Here is a 24,451-nt window from a genome sequence, read left to right as displayed (position 1 = left end):
CATCTAGAAGGGACTGGGTAGAACCAAAAAGGAAATTATTTTCTTGGGTTTCTTTAGTGAAGTTACTAAGGAGGAAAACACAGAAATTGTTTGCTCTATGGATATGTGTGAAACCTTATCTTAATTCATTATTTTTGCCCTCTTTTCCACTAGTTATATATCACGTTTCTTTTGCCTCATCAGTTATGATACAAAGATGATATGGAAAAAATTTAGTTTTCAAAAACAGCTTTTTATCCTTTACTTCTTGAGAGAGAGAATAACAAAATATGCTATATTGAAAAGATACTGTTAATTATATACACAGATTTCTTCCAGGGTGCTATACTAAATGGTATAGATAAAATTGTAGTAAATACAGCAAGTAAATATAAACATTAGAAACAGAAACTGAAAAAGAGAATGAAGATATATTTCTATGCTGAGCTGTGTCTGTGAGTCAATGAAAATTTCTACATCAGGCTAGTGAATACACAATAGATTTCTGTTTTCATAGTTTTTAGAAATATACACTGTTATGTCCTAAGCAGAATGGGGTGTGAACTTGTTGTAAATAACACTTTAGGTTGTAAAAGACAGCCAAGAGTGCCCCAATTTCACAAAGATTAAAAATCATTAAAGATTGATACAGACATATTATTAAATATACTAGTTTATGGTTTGGACAACTCTACATAAGCATACATAAGTTTACATAGTATATATGTGCATATACATACAATATATATACACATATATACAATGTGTATATACAATATATGCATATATACAATATATATATAATTTATACATAGCAATGAATCCTTGCAAACAAAAAAGCACAGATGGCATTTATGAATCTTTCTGAATAAACAGATGTTTGACCTGCAGTCATTTTCATTACACATAGTCCACCACTAGGTTAATTTCTCCAGACATCATTTATTCATTGCATTTTCTACAATGACTTAAGAAATTAGGTCAGGTACTACTAGTTATTAGAAAGAACTATAAATTGCTTCTTGATTGTTGCCCTCAGCCCATGGTTTAAAATATGAAATCTATATTCTCAAAAATCAACTATCAGCAACAAGAAGATAAGATCATGTTAGAGTTCAGAAAGCTTCAAATTCTATTCTTATTCTTGAAGGAGGTTTTCATCATGGTCTGAGAATAAAATAACTCATTTTTCTGAAAATGTTCCCTTATATGTCTAATGGTTATAATACTTTTTCCGTGTACTGTAGTGATTTTACAATGATCAATTATGATAGGATTAATGATACATTAAAGGACAAAATGTTGTGATTATTAGAAATATTTTGAAAGCTGTTCTATGGGATGAAATAATATTAATATTGTGAGACTGGTTCTGTATAATTTTGTCATGTATAGCTTATGTAGTCTTACCAATATTATTCTATTTATTTAGAAAAAGGAACTGGTAGATTGGATTTAAACTGGTACTTTGAAACTCATACCTAGAAATATTCTTTTCTATATATTCTTCAAGTTAATGTTCCATATCTTTTTCCTGATTAATCATCACTTATCAAAGGAAAGAGAGGAGGGGAGCAAGAACAAAGGACAATTCGATGAAATTACACAGTTAAAATTGATAGCAAAGAGAAAAGAAGATTTAAAGAGAATTGTTGGCACTAACCTAGCTCATAGAGATCATATTTAACATGATACAAATTCACCATAGGAAAAAAATGAATGTCATGAAAATATCACATACATTTTCTTTTTTTATAATTAATTTACTTTATTGTTATTGTACAGGTGACATATGGAGGAATTACAATTACATGAATCAGATGAGCATATTTCCTTTAGTGTGTTCTGTTCCTTTACAATAATTATTTAGGCTTCTTATTTAAAGAATAAATTATTAATCCATCTAACCTAAGCCCAAACATACCAAAATGTAAATATTAAGGCAAAACAAGAAAGGAGGAAAACAATTAGAAATGCAGGAATATTTGTAGAAGAATCTCTTCAGTTTAATAGTCTTGAGTCATTAAGAACTGTTACACCCTCCTTTATTTTCCCCTGCCATCCCTTTCTTCCCCACCTCCCCAACTCTTCCCCCACCACAAAGTTGTAAAGTTCTTTTTCAACATACTTTCTTGTACATCTTATTGTTACAACGGGTTATCCTGTATCCTTATTTCAGCATTTTGTTGCTTCCCTTCCCCTTCCCAAATTAGGAAAAAAAAATGTATATACAAGATTCGGCGGGCTGGGAAGGTGGCTCAGTGGTAGAGCGCTTGCCTTGCATGTATGAGGCCCTGGGTTCGATTCCCCAGCACCACATAAGCAAAAAGAAAGAAAGCCGGAAGTCGCGTTGTGGCTCAAGTGGTAGAGCGCTAGCTTTGAGCTGAAGAGCTGAGGGAGAGCGCCCAGGCCCAGAGTTCAGGCCCCATGACCGGCCCCCCCCCCCCAAAAAAAAAAAGATTCGGGACACTGGAATCAAATACAGTGAGAACAGGGGTTGGACCAAGGGGGAGAACCATACAAATAAACAACAACAAAAAATCACACAGTTCATTATAAATACATTAAAAAAACAGCAATAAAGGTAAAACCTCTTGTGTTCCTATCTTGGGGTTCATTTTGCTTAACATTAAGTTATATGGTCAAAGTTACATACATTTTCACCAGAAACTCTCCTAGAATCTTAAAAAGAATAAGCGAACTAGACTTATTACAAATATTTCCAAAATTTTTCTGTCATGGTGAAAAATATTCAAGCTTACCAAGTCCAAACCTAGAAAGTAATCACATAGCACTTTTTACAATCCCAATATAATACTCCAAACATGCCCTGAATGTGACTCAAACTTTATTGTTTCTTTATTTTTGTATATATTTTTTATTGTAAACATACTGTAAAGAGGGGTTATGGTTACATGAGTAAGGTAATGAGCACATTTCCTATCAAGCATTGTTACCTCCTCTTTTTTATTTTTTTACCCTACCATCCTTTACCTCCCCACCTCACAAAGTTGTAAAGTTCATTTTCAACATAGTGTCTCCTACACCTCATTGTTACAATGGGTCAACCTGCATCCTTATTCAGCATTTTGCTATTTCCCTTCCCCTCCCCAAATTAGAAAAATGTTGTATTTACATTTTTCTTTTTATTTGTTTGTAGGTTTGTTTGTTTATTTTGTCGATCGTGAGGCTTGAACTCTAGGTTTGGGCGCTGTCCCTTAGCTCTCCAGCTCAAGGTGAGTGCACTACCGCTTGAGCCACAGCGCCACTTCCTGTTTTCTAGTGGTTTATTGGAGACAAGTCTCACGGACTTTCCTGCCCCGGCTGGCTTTGAACCGCGATCCTCAGATCTCAGCCTCCTAAGTATCTAGGATTTAGGATTACAGGCATGAGCCACCGGTGCCCGGCTGTATTTACATTTTTCTTAACTTTACCTTTTCAATCTAATATTTGATTTAGCTCTCTTGAAACAAGTGGACAAAGCTTATGATTGTTTCTATGTGTACATTCATACAAGTCCTCCTAATCCTTCTACATATTTCCTTGGTTGAAATACAAAATTGTTTCTCCTGATATCCCAATGATAACCAAAGGATGTGACAGAACTTAAAAGGTCTACTGCTAAATAAATAGCATTTTTAAAAGCTCAGATGTTACTCTGGCATTATTCCATTCAAGAAGGATTATGGAAGGGAATGCAATTAGTTGACACTTATTCTAGCACAACCATAAAAAATAACCAAAAATTATATAAATTTTGAATGTTATATGTATATATAACCTGTAATATGTATATGTCTATAGATATATAAAATTTTTGCCTGCATGTTGCAAAATATTATCTTAATATATTAGGTACCTATTCATGCAAAACAAATATTTCCTCCACACATTCAATATCCAAGTAAACACTTCATCAAATCCAAGACCTAATCATAACAACATTCCACATATACTATATTACTCATCTCCATTTTAGTGTTTTGTCAAATTTTCTAAATAGTACAAAAGAGTCATAGCAGGGGTCCCAGTGTTCATAAGAAAACACCATCAATTTTCTTTCCATCTCAATGCTGTGTAGAAGCTTTATTTGTCCTTGCACTTATATTTGAAAACAGCAGATACTCATTTAAATCCAAAGTATTCTCCATGAAAGTCTATCCTCTGTGTTGTGAATCACAAAATCTGTTTAAAATGGAGTATTTCTTTAATAGATATGGTGAAGGAGAACTTCTCATTTGCTGTCTTTTTAATGTTTACAGAAATGGAGTTTCTTTCTAAATGATCTAGTACTTAATCTTAAATAACTATAAAATGAGTTTCTCTGTCAATCAATATAACAAGAATAATTCTTCCCTATGAAGCTAGCAAAAAATATTTTTATTTTACTTTTATTCTGTAATGACTATCATTACCTAAATATACAAGTACAAATGATTTTGAAACACACATTCACAACTGGCACCTCACGACTTAACTCAGATACATTTAATTTAATCTGTATCCTAAGAGCAAAAGGAATACATGTTTTATAGGAACCTTATTCCTTACCTATACCATATTAGAGTGATAAGTTTGCTTGATAAGAAATGTACTCATTACCTTGCTTATGTGATTGTAACCCCTCTGTATGGTATTTTCACAATAAAATCTTATTAAAAAATAAAATCAAAACCATGAAGTGGGTTTTGTCTTCTGGTTATTCATTGTGGTTTTGGTGTTTGGTTTTTGCTTTATTCCCAATAGTAATGTAGCAAGCTATGAATGTATGGAGAGTAGATTGAGATGTAATTTACTAACAAAACCACAGTCCAGAAAAGAATGTTTATGTAACTGTAGGAAAATGTTACCACAGAATAAGGCCCTGTTTCTTGAAGTAAGAGAGGACCCATTGGAGCTAAAAGGCTCTGTTAAGCTGGAAGCTACATGTACTCATTATCCTGTATTTGCAAATTGCTCAGTGGCCCAAGAAGCTGAAGAACATGAGTACAGTTTGTCTGAAACTGTTTATCAGTGTGTACTTGAAACAGAAGGTTAAGTTGGTTTGAGGAGAGTATTAAAAGAGAAGCCTCATGCATACTGCTTCACACACACACACACACACACACACACACACACACACACACACACACACACACACACACACACACACACACACACACACACACACCCACAACCTTACTTACTCATCTGTATTTTTTCATAAAGAGCTTCATTATAAAGTAAGGACCAATTTTGTGTCAAATTTTCAAGGACTATGAAATAAATAATCTGGGCCCATAAAGATAATAAAATAGTAAATTAAAAAAACATGACAAGTTGGGCAGGTTGAAGAAAATTCATGTATAAATATAAACTATAAATAGACTTCCCTCGGAAAAGCCTATTTGAACTTCTAACTTTATACATCATTGTCATTAGGCCCATTGTCTACTTGTTAGTGAAACTTTGACTGTAACTTTTCCTTGCTGAACATTTTCAGCTATGTCTTCACTGGCCGGCCTAGATAAGTTACCTGTCCTTTCTGCATACATTCCACTTGCATGCAGCTCATTTTAGTAATAATCATTGTGCTCTTAATTACTCTTTGTATATCTGTATTTCTGGCCACTTGCTGAGCTAACCCTGTATGTGGAGACAGAGCTTATGACTTGTGTTAATCACTATTTTTTGTGTTAGTCACCATTTTATATGGTACCTACCATTGAAATGAAAATCACAAGAGATCATTCAACTAAATTAATATTTTCCCATAAATATGTCTGATGTGTGCTAAGGAAACAGGTTCTGGGTCCCTAGGTTTCTAATATCTTCAGCTACAACATAAGTAGAAATTCAGGATTATCAGAAATGGTGACTATACTTGTGTTTGTGTGTGTGTGTGTGTCTGTGTGTGTGTGTGTGTGTGTTTGTGCTTGTAAAATGAGATATATTTAAGGCTGTAACAGTATTCCTTCCTTGGAGAATAGCAAGGCATCTCAAGTAATAGAGTGCTTGAAAAGCAAGGTCTCAAATTTTATGCCCACATCTATTACACAGCAAAAATAATTGAAAATATTAAAACATGCAAGTGAAGATCCAAGCATATTTTCTTATGAATGTTTGTCTTAAGATACTTATATTAAAATTGAAACTCATCAAATACTCAGGAAATTTGGCTTACAAATTTTAAAGTTTTGAAATATACAAGATTAGTGTATTATAATTAACTGTACTGGTATGTAATTAGCATGTGCTTTTCCTGATATTGGTTATTTACTTGTAGAAAATTTGCATTCATTGATTTTTATTTTATGGAATGTTTGCAAAATGTTAAGATACAGAATCATAATTAAAACATTTTAGCAAGATACTTAGAGAAAAAATGTGCCTTGAAATCTCCATATTTCAATATGGTCAATGTTCAAAGAAATATTACTCTTAATTTGTGTTTCTTTTTCTGTTTAGTACGTCTTTAAATGAAGGAGAAAATTATTTTATAGTCTCAGTAACTCTATGGTACAGCTTACTGCTTTAATTTCTAAAGAGCTTGTATATGATTGCAGTTGTGTAGGTCTTAGGACTTCCATTTTCAATGGCAAGTATCTGCAAAGACTAGTAATAAAAATGAATGTGAACATGAACGCTGCATTTCTACTGTGGCTTAGGGAAGCATTCATCATCAAACCTGCATCACTGTTTAGAGGAGGAGTTATGCCAGTGTGTTGGAGGAAAAAAATAACTTTCAGATAGTCAAATATCTTGCCTTCATTGCAGAGTATTATAACCCATAAAAGTCATTTGTTGGCTCATTGGCTCTTTTACAAACATTACTGTCATAAAAACTCAATTTAAGCTAAAAAAATAACCAAAAAGCAAACAATCTGTGTAACTCTACTGTAAGTCTTCCTCCCACAAATGTGTTTGCAACTGTGACAGATTTAATGTTTTGTAACATTATTTTTTTATGTACCAGGAACATTTAGTTTTTAGCTATTCATTCTCTTTCCTGGCCATATTTAAAAAGACAGATTCAAATAAGGTCGAGGAAGTTAAAAATGTTAATTAAATAATTGATCCCTACATGATATTTATTTATTATATGAAGATTTAATCTTCCTTCTTCAAAAAGTAAATCAAGCACAATAAGTAAAGATGAATATTAAATTTGAGTCATTTAATCAATTTTGACATTTTAGTTCAAAGATTTTTTACACATTGAAATTGTTACTATCTAAGCAAAATTAAAATTACTGTTGAGATGAGACCTAACCAATACTACAACAGAAAAGATAATTTTATTTTTAAATATAGATAATTAGATTTTTTAATGGCCAATGGGGAAAAAGAGCTAAATGATGAGGAAATTTGGCTGTAAAAAATCGTATTAAATATACAGACTTCACAAAAAATCTAAACAGATTTTGGAAAGCAGGAATGCTAGTAAATCTTTAGCTTATTTCCATTTAAAGTTTAAATGACTCCATTTAAGAAAGGGTGTTCGTTAGAAATGAATGGCAGCGTTAATTCTTCTGAAAGACATTCCAACTTATAATTCTGTGTGCACCTAAACATAATGCATACATATGGAATAAAATTGACCAGAGTTTTCAAAAGAGAAATAAAAAAGCTCATGATTCTTGATAAGACAAAGACCAAGAGTTGATAAAGCCCTAACATTTTATTTTCCTTACAGGCTACTTTTCCTTCTGTCATCTAAGAGTTACTGACAGAAGAGAGCACACTGCTTCATAAAAAAAACAATTGCATATCATTACCTCAATAGCTATAGCCTGATTTCTAAACTTTTGTTCCTCACTATCCTCAACTTCATTTCATATAGATTGATATAATTAAGAGGTTTCTTGAATATCTGACTATTTAGTGGGGTTTGGTTTCACAGTATAAAAGGTGTGACCTGTTGAACCTTGAGCCACTCTTACAGACTTGAAGACTAACTCTATTTGTCCAAGTCCTTTACTACCACAAATTCCTCGAGAAGGTAGTTCAAAATAAAGACTGTCACTATCACTACTCAGAACACACAGAAATCTGAGACTCAAACAGAATTAGCTCCAAAAATACCCTCTCCTCATTACAACATCTTGGCTTCTGGAGAATTTCCCCTTGAGTACATTGCCTAGTCAACCAGTCAAATTAATCTTGCTGACAGACACTGGCATCAAATCTGTTCAATTTGTGCCATGTAGGATTTAATTAAGGCGGCAAACAACAGGGGTCCAAGGAGAAAGATGATGTCAACCTACAGGATTGATATCAACCAAGCACTTTAGGGACTCAGACTTAGCACGTGAACAAAGATATTACATGACCTTGGAGAACTAGATAGCTTCTTTCTTAAATGATACAAGATAATGACACAAAACACAGACTAGTTAAACACAATCAATAACATTGTTTGCAATCTCTCTCTCTGTCTCTTTCTGTCTCTGTCTCTCTGTCTCTGTCTCTGTCTGTCTGTCTGTCTGTCTGTCTGTCTGTCTGTCTGTCTGTCTCTCTCTCTCTCTGTCAATTTCCAATTAAAAATCCAAACTGTAAGAATCTACTACTTCACTTGGATATTCCTATTAAATTTATAAAAGCACCAATCAGATATCAGACATGTCAGATAGCAGGCATGGAAACATTATACTTCAAGACACTAATTTATACTGTTTTGTCTTATCTCCAGGTATTTTTTTTCTCTCACTCAAATAGTGTGTATTAATTTTAAAGATTCTAAACATGATGACCAGAATAACAGCCACAGATACGCTGAAGTGCTGAAATTTTCTGACGTCAAATAAGCAAAACAAGAATAAAGAAGAGGGAGAAGGATATTTCCATTCTCTGTAAAACCTGGAGGGAAGCAGAGTATAAAAGTGAATTAAGATTGCACCATATCAATGTCAAGCATGAGACAGCGTGGAAGGGTTTGACACCTGGTGCTTATTATGGGTTACTAACCAGTGAGTTTCTCAAAGAGCACAAAAAATAACTTCAGGTATGTGATGCAGATATGTTCCAAAGTATTTTTCATAAAGTGTGCTCATAGAATTCTCAATATTTGGGGGAAAAATCATTCTCCTACACATTATATTACATATTGAATATGTCCTCAGTCTGGCCAGCTCTTTGAATGCTATCTGTAAATGCTATGTTTGAATGCCTGGAGTTTTTGCTGAGGAAAGAATGTCTCCAATACAAAAGGCTAAGTTGCAAAATAGGAGTGAGGAACTGCAGTTTTATAGGAAGGAAAACACTTTAAAAATCACTCAATAAAACAGGTCTCACCTAAGGCATTACACACATTAGAAATTCCAAAGAATAAATGTCACTTCAAAAAGGGGAAAAATACTTGAGTGGGAGCATCTGTCCTATCTTCTGACACACATCACTGACTTTTTCATAAAAGCAAGTACACTGGCAACAGAAAAGAGCAATTTTTAATAGGCCCTGACATGGATTGAATGCCAGTTTTATCACAAATATATATATATATATATATATATATATATATATATTTGATATGTGAAAAATAACACATTGTGTACACACACATATATTTTTAAACAGGTAAAATGCACATTATACTAAAACCATCAATTCCATTTTGTAAAAATATAGTTCCAACTTCAACAAAATTAACAAAACATAGCCTTAACATAATAGGTCATATTTACCCTAAATTCTATCAGGTATTAATAATTTCAAATGATGACCTTAGATTTATCAGCTTTATAACCATCAGTATGATGGCATAGTAACTAAGCTTTGATATATAGTTCTCTGCCCTCAATTTTCCTACTCTTTAAACCAGGAAGTTACCTTTCTTATAAGGCCATGTTACATGAAATCTCTTATATGAAAATAAATTCATGAATATATATTTATTTTGAGATGTCCATTTTTTATATTATTTTTTCTATTGTATTGCTTTATAGTGGGAACAACAATATAAATAGCAAACAGAAATTTGTAGCCCAAATTCTAGAGACCTGTCAGGAAATTAAGAAGAAAAACTGCTATCATTAAAATGAACCCATTTCTACATGATTTAACCTGTGTCCTCATTATTCTAGATATAAAAATTAAAAATATATTTTATAGCTTCTCAACTCTTAATTCAAAAGTATATTTGTGTATATTCAAATATAATTTTACATAAACTCTCAGAAATATTTGTTATCTAGTTAGTACTCATCTATAAAAGTTACATGGTTGAAATTTTCACAGATGATGTTAAGTAAAATTAACCATTTTTATCTTCCTTGATGCTGCTAAACTTTTATTTGTGAAAAAATATTGAATGAATTTATGAACTTTCCAAGTTAGTTCTCAATTTCTCAACAACAGTCTTAATTTCTATAAAGCCAATTAGCAAATTTTCTTTATTCTACGCACTTGTCCAAATCAATAATATTCCATTTCTGTTTGATGGAGTCAATAGCCATAAACTATAAAACCAAGGTGTGGACCTTTGTTTTTCACAGTGTCATTTGAAAAATAAATAAATAACACTGATGGTACTGTCCTATTATCAGTAGAAAACAATGAACCACAAAGAATTCACAATTCCTTTTATCCATAGTTGTATTTTCATGTAGTCAAGAAAGTATAATTTGAGGCTGGGAAAGTGGCTCAGTAGTAGAGTGCTTGCCTGGCATGCATGAGGCCCTGGGTTTGATTCCTCAGCACCACATAAGCAAAAAGAAAATAGCCAGAAGTGGTGCTGTGGATCAAGCGGTAGAGCGGTAGCCTTGAGCTGAAGAGCTGAGGGACAGAGCCCAGGCCCAGAGTTCAGGCCCCATGAATGGACCCCTCCCCCCCCCCAAAAAAAAGAAACTATAATTTTAGGACCATTATGTTTCTAATAACAACTAAAGTCCTTTCTAATAAGAACTTAAGTCCTAATTTTGTGAGCATATATCACATCTTCTTTTTGTTTGTCTTCAATGTTCTTTATCCAAAAAACTATCAACAATCTTTAATTTTTATTTAAAAAAGATATTTTACAGTAGACTAATTACAGTAATGACAGGAGAGGATGACCTTTCAAATTTGTTTCCATTTTCTATTACTCACTCTAATATGACTAGTCCAATTTCATTGTTCCTACCAAATTCAAAATACAGGAAAAGCTTTTTGTTTCTCTGTTTCCTTTTAACATACAGGGGATTCACTAAGGGCCTGCCTTTTCACATAGTTTTTTTTTTTTTTTTCCCTACCATTTGAATCAGACCTCTATTTCAGAATAATTGTCCCAGTATTTACTAGGACATTTTTAGATCTGGATCTCATCACCCTAAATGACTATTATTGCAAAAACAAAGCAACAAATGTTACAAAGGATGAGGGAAGAAAAATGTATTAATATCCCCCTGTTGGCGGGAATATTAATAAATCTCTGTATCTAAAATCAAGAGATATTTACCTTTTTTCAAGATCAGAAAACATACTGGAGGCAGGATATAAAATGTTCTATTAATTACTTTTGACTTTTAAGTTTCCTGTCAGTTTTCTAACAAAAGAGTATGTCTTATCCTTGACTACTAGTCAGGAGAGCTGTTCAAATATCTGGATTTTTCAGTGAGTTTTCCTTTGATTTTATTGTTCTGGGGTTTGAACTACTGGAGTTTGGACCTTGTACTTACTAGGTAAAGACTCTATTGCTTGAGCTACTATACACCCCTTGGTCTTTTTGCTTTTATTACTACTTTTTACTTGAGTCAGCCTAGACCAAGGTCATCTTATTTATACTTCTCCACATATCTGGAATAATAGCCATCATGCACATGTGTACACGCACGCACACACACACACACACACACACACACACACACACACACACACACACACACACAGCTTTTTTACAAGTGTGATGGGGATGTCACTAACTTTTTATTCCTGTTGGCCTCAAGCTGAAATTTTCCAAACTGTAGCCTCTGGAGTAGCTAAGATTACAGGCACGAGCCATCAAACCCCAATATATTCTATTTTATGTTCTGTTATCACTGAAGAAAACAATAAAATCTATTCAATATTCTAGAATATTCTGGAGATTTTTAGTATATATCTGATTACTAGAGATTAAATTTTGTAGATAATCTATAACCTTTTATATTTTAGCCCTCTAAGGAAAGCATAATGAATCTTGTACTCAAAACATTAAGTAACTATGTAAAAGTTCTTGATATAGTGCATTAAAAATATTCACACTGAATATCAAGTGTCAGTATAGTATAATTCATTCCAAATTTTTAAAAGGTAACTACAGGTGGTATATAATGTTGAAACAATGCGTTTAAATTCAAATCATATGTGAAGCTTGTTCCCAGAACTGTCTATTCACAGGAGAATAAATATCTATTAGTCCAACAAAATGCTCCATTAACATAAAAACAAATTTTCCAGGGAAATAGCTATTAAATCTCAGGAAGACTTTAAAACATGTTTCTCATTTTTTTCTAACAACATTAAATAAAAGGGCCCCTAATCTGGCTAAAAGTAGTAAGGTATAATTGAAGTTTAAAATGTCTAAAATGAAGAAAACTTTCTTATTTCATTTTAAATGTAAGATGTTAAAAAATATAATAGAAATCCTGATGATTCTATCTGAAACCTGTATATGTATTTTAGATCATTTATATTCATGTGAAATTTCTATTTATTTCCAAGCAATATACAATATTACAGGAATCCTGGATCATCTGTGATACTTATTCTTTTATTCATTCAACATGTATTTATTGCACACTAGTTAAGGCTGATCAAGGAGGTTGCTTGATAGATGAGAGATGGGGAGATGATGTTGAAAAGTGAAGTAGGGACATGCTTTGCTTATTTACTAGCTTACATATGGCCTTAATTCATTTGGTAATACCATAAAAATATATTAGACAAAATAAAATATTTGGTTTTCATTCTACAAATCTGAGATAATAATGTTAACCTAAATGACATACATGTGAAACTTTGAATATGTTAACTCCTTAATTACATGTTGGGAAGAAACTGTCATTAGTCTTTCAACCCAGCTCTGTTCAATAATTATTTACTCTATTATTTGATCTCTGATACTGATTCTTTTTTCTTATTTGTTTTATTTTGGAGGCTCATACTGGTACTGTAGTTGGATTATTTTTTTCTCAAGGCTGGGCACTCTACCACTTGAACCATACCTCCACTTCTTGATCTCTGACAATTCACTTAGTGTTTATTTTGTTTTAAGAGAATGTTGACTATACTCAAAATTTAGAAGACCACATGTAATGACCACTTTTCTATGAACGTAATAATGAAGAGCTAAAGAATAACATTTTCCAGAAGATAGTGATAAAAACATTTTTCTCTCCTATATTTAAATTTGTTTGTTTTAATTGAGCTAAAAGTTTGTGATTCTCAGAATCACACTGATTAATAACTACAACAATTTCCTTGCTTATTAGACTGGGAATCATTACCTTATTGAGTTAAAAATAATGTAATTCACATAATCTAGTTCTATCAATAAGAGGAGACTATAAATTCTAGCTAGAATATTTTTCATATTCTTTAAATCTATTTTAACTATCGGTTTCAAAGCCACAAATACACAGATTTTGTTGTCATTACAAAATACATGTCAAACATGAAGAAATGTTCAACATCCCTAGCCATAAAAGAAATGCAAATCAAAACAACATTGAGATATCACCTCACTCCAGTGAGAACGGCAAAAATCAAGAACTCTAACAACAACAGATGCTGGAGGGGATGTGGACAGAAAGGAACCTTAATTCATTGTTGGTGGGAATGTAAACTTGTTCAACCACTTTGGAAAGCAGTATGGAGGTTCCTCAAAAGACTCCACATAGAGCTCCCCTATGACCCAGCAATCCCACTTTTGGGCATTTACCCTAATGTTTACAAACAAGACCACACTAAAGCTACCAGCACAACTATGTTTATTGCAGCATTATTTACCATAGCTAAGATATGGAACCAACCCAGATGCCCCTCAGTAGATGAATGGATCAAGAAAATGTGGTATATATACACAATGGAATTCTATGCCTCCATCAGAAAGAATGACATTGCCCCATTTGTTAGGAAATGGAAAAACTTGGAAAAAATTATATTAAGTGAAGTAAGCCAGGCCCAAAGAAACGTAGGTCCCATGGTTTCCCTTATTTGTAATATCTAGTATATGTATGAGTCAAGCGGAAAAGGTCAGATAATGTGATGTCAGGAAAATGAACCCTTAGATGTGTATTTTAATGTTTTTTTCTTTCATGCATGTGTTTCTAACACATTTATAAGATTATCTCTTTGTTGCTTTGTATGTCCCTCCCCCATAGTATAACCCTTGCTTTCACTATATTTGATGTCAGTATAACTTGTGGAGGAGATGGGGAAAAACCAGTTGTTTAAGGATACAGGTGGACCTGTTGCAACAATGAGAAGTACAAGTTGTCATCTCCAAAACGAACTTTACAATGTTGGTGGGGGGGGGGGGGCTGGGGGGAGGGGGGAAGGAGAAGGATTGGGATTAGGGGGGGAGGGGGGAGGCTGGGAAGGGATGTGAAGGATAAACAAAGGAGGAGGCTGCAATGCTTGGTAAGAAATGTACACATTATCCTGCCCATGTAACTGTAACTCCTCTGTACAGTATGTTCACAAATAAAATAAAATTAAATTAAAAAAAAAAAAATACATGTCAATTACTTGCAAGTGTTTTCTGAAAATTTAAATTTTAGAAACTGGCAATTAGTTTTTTAATTATAAGTTTGCCACTTTTATTGTCTTGATCTGACATTGTGTGAATTATTTGATAATTTATCATTAATTGAAAAGAGTAATTGAATTATTTAATTTAATTTATTTGACCCCTAACATGAATATTACAGTAAACAAGTATACCAGAAGTCACTTATTAAGACAGTGAAAAATAATGGCATTCTTGTCTTACATTCTTTTAGAGAATACAGGAAAGAGGAAAAAATAAAGTTAAAGCAAGAACAAAGAAGAAATAGAAAAAAAGCTTTTTATGAAAATCTTAACTACTCCTATACTGGATTTATTGATAAAACTGCTATTAAATGAGTTAATTCTTATAAAGATGATTTTTTTTTTTTTTTTGCCGGTCATGGGGCCTGAACTCTGGGTCTGGGTGCTGTCCCTCAGCTCTTCAGCTCAAGGCTAGTGTTCTACCACTGGAGCCACAGCGCCACTTCCGGCTTTTTCTGTTTATGTGGTGCTGAGGAATTGAACCCAGGGCCTCATGCTTGCAAGGCATGCACTCTACCGCTGAGCTACCTTCCCAGCCCTATAAAGATGATATTATTCATCCGAATATTAATCTGAGATACTTTTGTTAGACTATAAATCATTAAGATTTTATGCTGAAAATTCCTATAACAAGATTTGAATTTTTACTAAATTTAAACACTCAAGAATTCATGCTCAGCATAAATGATACTCCTTACGTTGATCTCTATATCAAGAGCTACAGAAGCTGCAAAATTAGCTAATGACAACATTGTAAATGAAGCTGACATAATAGTCACCATCATTTTAACAATTGATCATTAAACCTACTGCTTATAACTTTAACAGTGGATACATTCAGAAGTTAATAAGTGGAAATTGCAAATAATTTTATAATTTTTGAGAATGATAAATTTCTTAATTTCAGGCTCATTAGTAAAGTACAAAGACATGCTCTTAGCGCAAGTTTCCTTTTATTTCTAACTATGAAAAACAATTGTCATTGAATTCACTCAAGTGAATCCCATCTTTTATGGAAACCACCGGAATATAGCTCCCTGCTGTACTTTTGGAATGATGCAGGGCAGAAACTGATACTGAAATTGTTAAAAACAAATTGAAAGGATGCTGATAACAGTTGGTTTGTGATGTATGGGATACAGGTGTATAGCATAGATTGGATTCTGTCTGAACTATAAGTGGATCCTTTAGAACTGTTGTGGCTCATGAGCTCCACTCCAGGTGTGTACCATAAGAAGCTGTATTTTAGCAAGTTCACAGGGTGGATTTCAAGAACACTTATGTGTGGAAAGAACTGATTACCAGTAATGTAGGGGGAGAAAGAAGAGCATCACATAGAGAATGAGTGCTCAGTACCAATCAGCCTACTATTTACCTTAGGCTAGTAAATGTTTAAAAACTACCTTTTGGGGGAAAATGCTACTGAAATTTTTTGGGCTTGTATAGGGTAAATGAACCACACATGGCTGATTTTTAAGTGCCATCATAAAGTTTCTAAATCTTGTGAGAACCTGACAACCACAATTCGACCCTCTCTGAGCTGACTCAATTGCGCTGTCATTTGTAGTCACTTGATTGCTACTTTTTTCTTCATTTGAAGATTGCAATAATATGTAGCTATGGGAAATATTCAATAGCAATGTAAACAACATATGAAATACAGTATGTGCAAGTGTACTTCAGTGTCTTTACAATTTGAACAATTGCTTGTTCAAATAATACATCTATATCTATATATTTATAATTTATTAAGAAAATAAATGGTTTGAAGTCTGATTAAACCATATTATCTTGATACAAGACAGCAAAATTAAGTATTTATAAATAAAGGAACTTAAAGATGATTGAAATATAACCAAATATCTTGAAGATTAATTCTTTAAATTAATAATGCAGAATAGCTAAAATAAATTCATATATGATTATTTAAAATTATGAATTAATAAAGCAACAAAATTTGCAAAATTGCTGATAAAGGCATTCTTCATTTACAAAATGATTATGTACCGTTTAGTATAAATCAAAATGTGATTTTTGTTGTTCTTATGTGGGAACTGTTGCTCATCTAATCAGAAAAACTATATAGTTATTCAAAAGATAAATTTTTCCTTCACACATTAATTACCTCTCATCTGAAAGATTTGAATTGATAAATTTCCCATTTAGACCCCATACTCTTTAGTTGCTGAGTTGTCTTTATCTTGTGTCTATTTCCTCTTAATGGATAAAAAATTGAGCAAATTCTCATGGCATATTCCTCTATCAATGAACAGCTATTATTATGATTTAAATAATATAAATATTAATATACATGTTAGTGTTCTCTTACATACTCTGTCTTTCTTTTAAATATTTTATTTTGCATCTTTTTCAAATTGCCTACCAGAGGCAATAGTGTGATATATACTTTATTCTTTGTGCTATATTTCAAATATTCAAATATTCACATTTTTGCTTTTTAATAAAATGATAGCTTTTAAAATTATTGTTTAGTAGGTTTCGCATTTTATTTATTTTAATGTATTGATTTTATATCAGTTACATGTTTTCATCTTGGCTTTTATTACTGGAGAACATCATCATATTGTGCTATACTTTTATGATTGTATAATTTCATCCTTTACATTAATTATTCTCAATTACCTGTAGATTGTGTTAAATGTGTAAGAAATTTATTCTCTTCATTATATGATCTAATATTACCCAGTTATACAACTTGAAAAAAAATGTACAGAGACTGAGTTGCTAGTAAATGCAGACAAAGAACTTGATATACAATCATAAGGAAGCATGTGTAACCACTAGAAAGTGAGTTCAGCAAGCCTCCACAGTGTTGGTTAGGATGAAGGAAAAATAATCTCTTGCTTTTCACATAATATTTTCTCAATTATTCCAATTTCCATATAGACTATTTTAGCCTATTGAGCACTTTAAAATTAATACTATTTCTTTTTTAATACTTAACTAAATATACTCATCTGAATGCTATTTCATTGTAATAAATAAATACATCATTTTTGGAAATTTTATATATTATATATTATAGATTATATATGTATATATACATATAGATACTGTTATAGAAGGTGATATAGTATGCATTCAATGGGAAGTAATTCTCTATAAATCTTTCATGTCCTTCCTGTTTTTTAGGCTGAGGTACTGAATCTCTTTATTCAGGAGCAGTATAGAAATACATTCCTCTCAATTGCAGGCTTGGCTACTCTAATATAAAAGATTCTAGTAACCTTCACTTAAAGACGCCCTCACTTTAATTTCCTAATTAGTTGGGGAATGCCAATTGGCTTCCCTTTCATTTTCATTGGAAATTAGGATTCTAGAAACTTTGGATTCTGGAAAATTTGGTTCTTCCTATGACTAAAAGTAAAAATTTGCTTGCTTTTTTTTCTCCCTTCAGATACTCACCTGTATTCTATCTTGCAATCGTGGAAGATTAAAAACTATCTGGAAACAACAGTGGTTCCTGTTATGGTTTTTATTATTGAATAAAAATTACATTTTTTCAAAAATGATAGAAGTAGGTAACTGTTCTAGTTCGGTATTAATTGTTATTTTTAGGTATTATTTCTTCTAAGCATATATCTACAGAAAAAAGTTTATTCTTTTATTCAAGACTCATATGATTATCAATAAATTGCTACAAATATTACACTCTTCCTTAAAAGAACCTTTTATGTAACAAGTAATTTGATTTAATTTCTACACAGGATCTAGCATTTTTTCATTGGCCCCACCCACACACTTTTTTTCCCCAAGTGATTAGGAATAATTGCCTTGTAGTTTTACTATGTCCCTTGTATTGATCTGCCAGTTGAGAAATAACTCTTGATCAGTTTGCTTTTTTTAGGCTCTATGAGAACTTTGATTTTCCACACTGGAAGAATCCATGCACATGTATGCATGTGTTGTGGTATTTTTTTTGCATTCTTTGTACTGAGAATGGATTAACAATGGCAACATTATGATTCCTGGGAAACTCAAATTGGGGATACTACAGCCAGATTTCCCCTGTCTAACCATAAATAATACAGACAAATATCTCATGGAGTTCCTTATTTGCAAAATCTTGTAGGGGGAAATAGTTGAATGTCAAAAAGTCTGTCCAAGGTATGAAGTCAAAAATATAGACTGAGTTGTTTAAGTAATACTTCATATTAGAAAGTGAGATGGTTTGTAAAATGAGGAATAAATTATACTTTGCAAACATTAGAATATTTTGGCTGCGTCCTGGTGGCTCAAGCCGATTATCCTAGCTACCCAGGAGAAGAAATAAGAAGGTTGAAGTTCAAAGCCAATTGAGAGACTGAGAGATTCTTATCACAACTTAATAAGGGAAGAAAAACATGATTCATGTGGTAGATGTCAAGCCATAAGTGAAAAAGCTTAGCTAAAATGTGAGGTTTTGAGTTCAAGTCATAGTAATACACAAGATAAAATGTAAATTTATGCATAATTACTCAATATTTTCATCATTATATTAGACAAACTAAAAGTTCTCTACATTTTTAAGAGAAGCATTGAAAGGCCATTAGGTTTTGAAATTTATGCGATTTCATTTAGAAAATTTAAAATTATTTTTAAATAACTTTTTTATTGTGAAAATACTGTACAGAGAGGTTACAATTACATGGGCAAGGTAATGAGTACATTTCTTATCAAGCATTGTTGCCTCCTCCTTTGTTTTCTCCTACCATCCCTTCCCTCTCATCTACACAACTACAATACCCCTACTCCTGCCTAAATTGTAAAGTTCATTTTTCCACATAGCATCTTGTACATCTCATTGTTGCAATGGGTCAATCTGTATCCCTTTTTATACAATTTGTTTTTTCCCTTCCCATCCCCAAATTATATCAACATCAAATACAGTAAAAACAGGGGTTATACAATGGGGGAGGGACATACAAAGCAACAAAAAAAAAATCATGTGGTACCTTTTAAATACGTTAGAAACAATAGTAAGAAAAAAACACTTGTGTTCTTATCCTTATCATCATCTTATCTGAACTTTTCTGCCTGTCTCAGACATATTTCTGAAATGAATTCAACTTCTAGAATTGCTGACTTATTAATATATTGATTTACTACTAATAGTATTGCATAGAATTTAATATGAAGAGGATAAATGTATTCCATATTAGACGGCAAAAATGAAATTAATGTTTCATTTTGAATTATTCTATGCTTTTACAAAAATTAACAATAAGTTATTTTAAATAACAACAAGACTGGGGAAAAGGTCAGAATAGACTATGAAGCAAGATGCTTTCCTGAATTATTTCTTGTGTGTCCTCATGAAGTAGAGAAATCAAAAGGAATTGACATCAGTGCAGTATTTAATTGCATTATTTTGTATTGCTTTGCAGTAAAAGATGCACCTTCGTGTTGCATCACAAATTGCTCAAAACATGTTTAGGGTTAATCAGTACCAGCAACTACTGTTACTTTACCAGATCTTATGCAAGTTAAATTAAATGCAAGTACGTGAACCTATCTTGAAAATCAAGACCCAATAGTATAACAGGCTACCTTAACTAAGACTGGTGTTTTGTTCTAGTGAGTAATCTGATTATTAATAATATTTTCTAAACATGTATATTTAAAATGTTATTTTAAGTCATTAATCATATGTAGAAATACAAATGAAAAGAAGGGAGAATTATCACCTCAATATTAAAGGTGAAGAAGGTGAAGTTTATTTGCATTAAGGATCTTGCCCAAGGTGTATGTTTTTATAGTGATACTGATTCAACAAATACTTATGTTAACATTGTAGTTATATAACAGATTAGTTTGATTAATTTGTCTCTTCTATGGATACAGAGATACCAGGAAAGAAAGAAACACTCTTAGTAGACACAAGAATCACTGCTCTTGTTCCTCTCTGGAATTTTTTCTATTGATATTAACCTTCAAAGAAAAAAAAATACTCGTTTTCTTTTTGGTACAGAGGCACAACATAGGAACAATATGGTAGGACCATTGATGACTGGATCACAAATCTAGTCTAGCCTCTGAATTTCACATTTTCTGCCAATGCCTACCTCTATAATTAATGCATGATTAAATTAAGAAAATAAATTTGAAATATGTTCCATTTCTAGGTAAAGTCAATAAAAATTAGCATGTTTTTGTAATTCAATTACTAATCAGAAAAACTATCCTGTGACATGGCTCAAGATAGCTGGATGAACTGTTTCTTCATAGTGAGTCTTCTGCCCTCGTCAATGTGAAGAATCCTTGTTTGACATCATTAAACAGAGATGTGATCCCACTGAAGTTATTATCACTTACCTTCATAATATACTTTAAACCCATGAGCACTCACTGCAAAATCACTGGTTAGACGTAGGGAAAACACAGACTTGGTACTTGTCACAGGTGGTGGCAAATGGAATCCTGTTAACCTGAAAACAAAATGGAATAAATCATTAGTGATACAATTATTTTACCAAATAAAGTTTAAGTTTTAAAAAGCACATTACCAAAGCCTCTCTCTGTTTCTCTCTGTCTTTATCTCTCACTTTCTCTCTCTCTGTCTCTCTCTCTCTATATATATATACGTATATATATATATATATATATATATATATATATATATCTTCATTGCTATTTATGCTATCTATCATACATGAATGAAAATCATAGTATTTTCTCATGGAGTCATTAGTACATATCCAAACTTGGTGAAATTTAGTATTTTGTACATTTTGGTAAATTATTATCATTTATATTTACTTCATAATGATGGATGAAAAAATTGAAGGCTGAATGGTATTTTTTGTTTCTTTGGCAGGAATACAAGAGCGCAAGCATATTTTTCTCTGACTTCTAGTTAAAGAAATGACAGATGAAAAGTGATCAGTAAATTGTTTATGTTCTTAAATTCACACAGCTGTTTGGCAGTGAAGCAAAGATCCCAATAATGCTTTCTGACACCAATGCATTTTTTTCTTACTCTAGTTTCCCTAGAAGAGGAGCACATTGATGAAACCCAAATGCATCTCTAACCTATCTATGCTTCTTCACAAAACTATGTTATGGATAAGTGTGTAGGTTAGATAAAAACCACAAGATAACTTTAATGGGTTGATGGTGGCAAAGACCAGATTAGGAGATCCTGATTATACAATTACAGGATTAAAGATTTGGAAAACAATGAGAACCATTTCCCAATAACCAGCCATTAGCAAAATAAAAATTTTCCCAATGGGAAAATAATATATCCTGGTATAGATAGATAGATAGATAGATTGATCTCATAGATATATCATGAATATCATAAAATTGCCAACTATAAATTTCAGTCATATTTGTCTTAATGAAATTTAAACTGAAAAGTTGGCCAATTAATAGTTGAAATGTAAAAATTTTGCCAAATTAAAACTTTGGTACCATTACAACTATCATCATTTTTTTTGTCCCCCGTGGGGCTTGAACTCTGGACCTGAGCTCTGGGCCTCAGCTCTTCAGCTCAAGGCTAGTACTCTACCACTTGAACTACGGAGCCACTTCCAGTTTTCTGGTGGTTTACAGTGCTTGATAAAAGAAATGTACTCATTACCTTGCCCATGTAGTTGTAACCCCTCTGTACGGTATTTTCACAATAAAAATTTAAAAAAAAAAAAAGAGTTTCATGGACTGTCCTGTCTGGGCTGGCTTTGAACTGCAATCCTCAGATCTCAGACTCCTGAGTAGCTAGGATTACAGGCATGAGCCACTGGTGCCTGGCAACTATCATCAATTTTATCAGAAAATTAGTCAAGTACAAAATATTGATGTTCTACTTCCAATTACTCTGGAAAATGTCAGAGTCAATTGTGGCTCAATAGCAGAATACATCAATGCAATATAAACTGAAGGAAAATCAAAGTGGGTTTAAACCCAGGAAGCATTAGAAAAACCAAGCAAAATTCATTGTAGTGACAGTACAGTGGTGCACAGAAATATTTCAGCTGACACAAACTACTAGATTATTAAATTTTAAATTCAACAGAAGAGAGAGAAATCTTAAAGCAATGGTGTTCTTTCTGGGAGAAGAAAGCATACTCATTCTATTAGTATCCGGGTACAAGTAGCAGAGCTATGGCAATGTGTAAGTTATATGAAAGGTGAAGATGTCCATGGCAATTTTTTTTTGTAAATATGTCATTGAGAGCTTTTTAAATGTGTCATTGATGAGCATTCTATGAAGCAGCCATTAGCTATATAATGGCATTTCGGTCATCAATGGTTAGTATGAATGATTAGTGATCAGATTTTTATGGCTAAAAATTCTTATTACTTAGGGGTATCATACTTACATTGTCTATAAATGCCTGTGATAGTCATTGTAATAACATGAGATGAGGGTTTGAGAGTACTAGGTTATATCAAATAGCCAAAGTAAGAAGTAGTCAGACTATTAAGTTTCTCTAAGCATAACTCTATGATGTTTACATGATGTTGAAATTGCTTAATAAAGCATTTCTCAATACATGTCTTGTCATTAAACAATGTATAGATATAAAATATTTCAAAAACAGTAAAAACAAGGAAAATTCAGCATAGTGAGTACATGTGTTCAGAGTGAAGATGTAAATAGAGAAGTGAAGATGTAAGTAGAGAGATAAATGGACAGATAGATTATAGATTTTAATATAGATAATACAGACTGTGCATGTAAACTTATATGAATATAAATATAGTTGGTAAGGTGATATAATGAGAGCCCTGAAATTCATTAGCTTTCAGTTTCATTTTCTGCACATTAATTCAGAAATCTATAAATCTTAGGGCTTCTCTTGATTGTCTTATCTCTCATTTTCTCTTACCTCTCTTTGCCAGCAATATTGCTTATTAGATTTTTCTGATGAATTTACTTTTCTGTGTCTATTCTATGAATTTTAAGTGTGTCTTTATGGATAAGTCTGTTAGTTTTGCAATTATTAGCACTGAGGATTTTTCTAATTGCTTACAAGATTTTTTTATTCTGAATCAAAATTCTGGTTCTGCAAAATATTGAGCTCATGACTGATATTATCAATCAACTTCTGTAAATTTTACATTTTTCTGAAAATTAGTGGTCTGTCTCTGATTTCTATATCCTACTCCAGAGCTTTGAAAAATGCTGCATTAAACATTGAACTTTAATTATTTTATATTTTCATTGTTTCATTTAATATTCACTGATGTGATCCATATAGATTATAAAACTATTTTTTATGGAAACATCTTTTCCTTCTCTGAACATCAGAGATTAAAAAAACCTCTCAATTCACTGCATCTACAGGCACTTAGTTTCGATATCTCATTTTTTCCAGTGACTTTGGAATTTGTTTTTCAAGGTTAACATTATATCCACAATGCATACTATAGAGAAGAAGAAATCTCCTTCAAAAAGATATTATTTCAATTGATTTTCTTTCTTGTGTGAGTACTTCAAAACCACCTTAATGTCTCCTACTTTTTTTTCTTTCTTTATTCATTGAATCATTGATCTTTAGGGCTATAAGTAACAGTAATTCCAAAAGTAGTCTATGAAGTATTGAGGTAACTAGAATGAAAGGAAATAATGCTGCACAACTCATCAAGCTCAGACATTTAAATCTATTCTAAATGTCCAAAACTCAAAGATACATGTGTTCATAAATATATTTTTTTAAGATTTTTAAGGCTTTGGAGAACTAAAAGTTACTACTATTTGAAAGTAGGTAAAATTATT

The 24,451-nt window shown here is 32.2% G+C and overlaps 1 protein-coding gene across 4 annotated transcripts in view; it reads right to left on the bottom strand.

The window, feature by feature from the left end:
• Csmd3 (CUB and Sushi multiple domains 3) overlaps positions 1-24,451 on the bottom strand; it is a 926,836-nt gene that overhangs the window by 771,512 nt on the left and 130,873 nt on the right. For all 4 annotated transcript variants that reach the window (XM_042673149.1, XM_042673151.1, XM_042673150.1 and 1 more), the window contains exon 3: positions 21,043-21,155. In XM_042673149.1, the coding sequence (XP_042529083.1) occupies positions 21,043-21,155 (113 nt within the window). The remainder of the gene's footprint in view (positions 1-21,042; positions 21,156-24,451) is intronic.

The sequence above is a fragment of the Dipodomys spectabilis genome, unplaced genomic scaffold (genome assembly GCF_019054845.1).
Source record: "Dipodomys spectabilis isolate Male_0828 unplaced genomic scaffold, ASM1905484v1 ptg000783l, whole genome shotgun sequence".
NCBI lineage: Eukaryota > Metazoa > Chordata > Mammalia > Rodentia > Heteromyidae > Dipodomys > Dipodomys spectabilis.
Note: the sequence above shows the minus strand (reverse complement) of the source record. Positions and strands in the feature narration are given on the sequence as shown.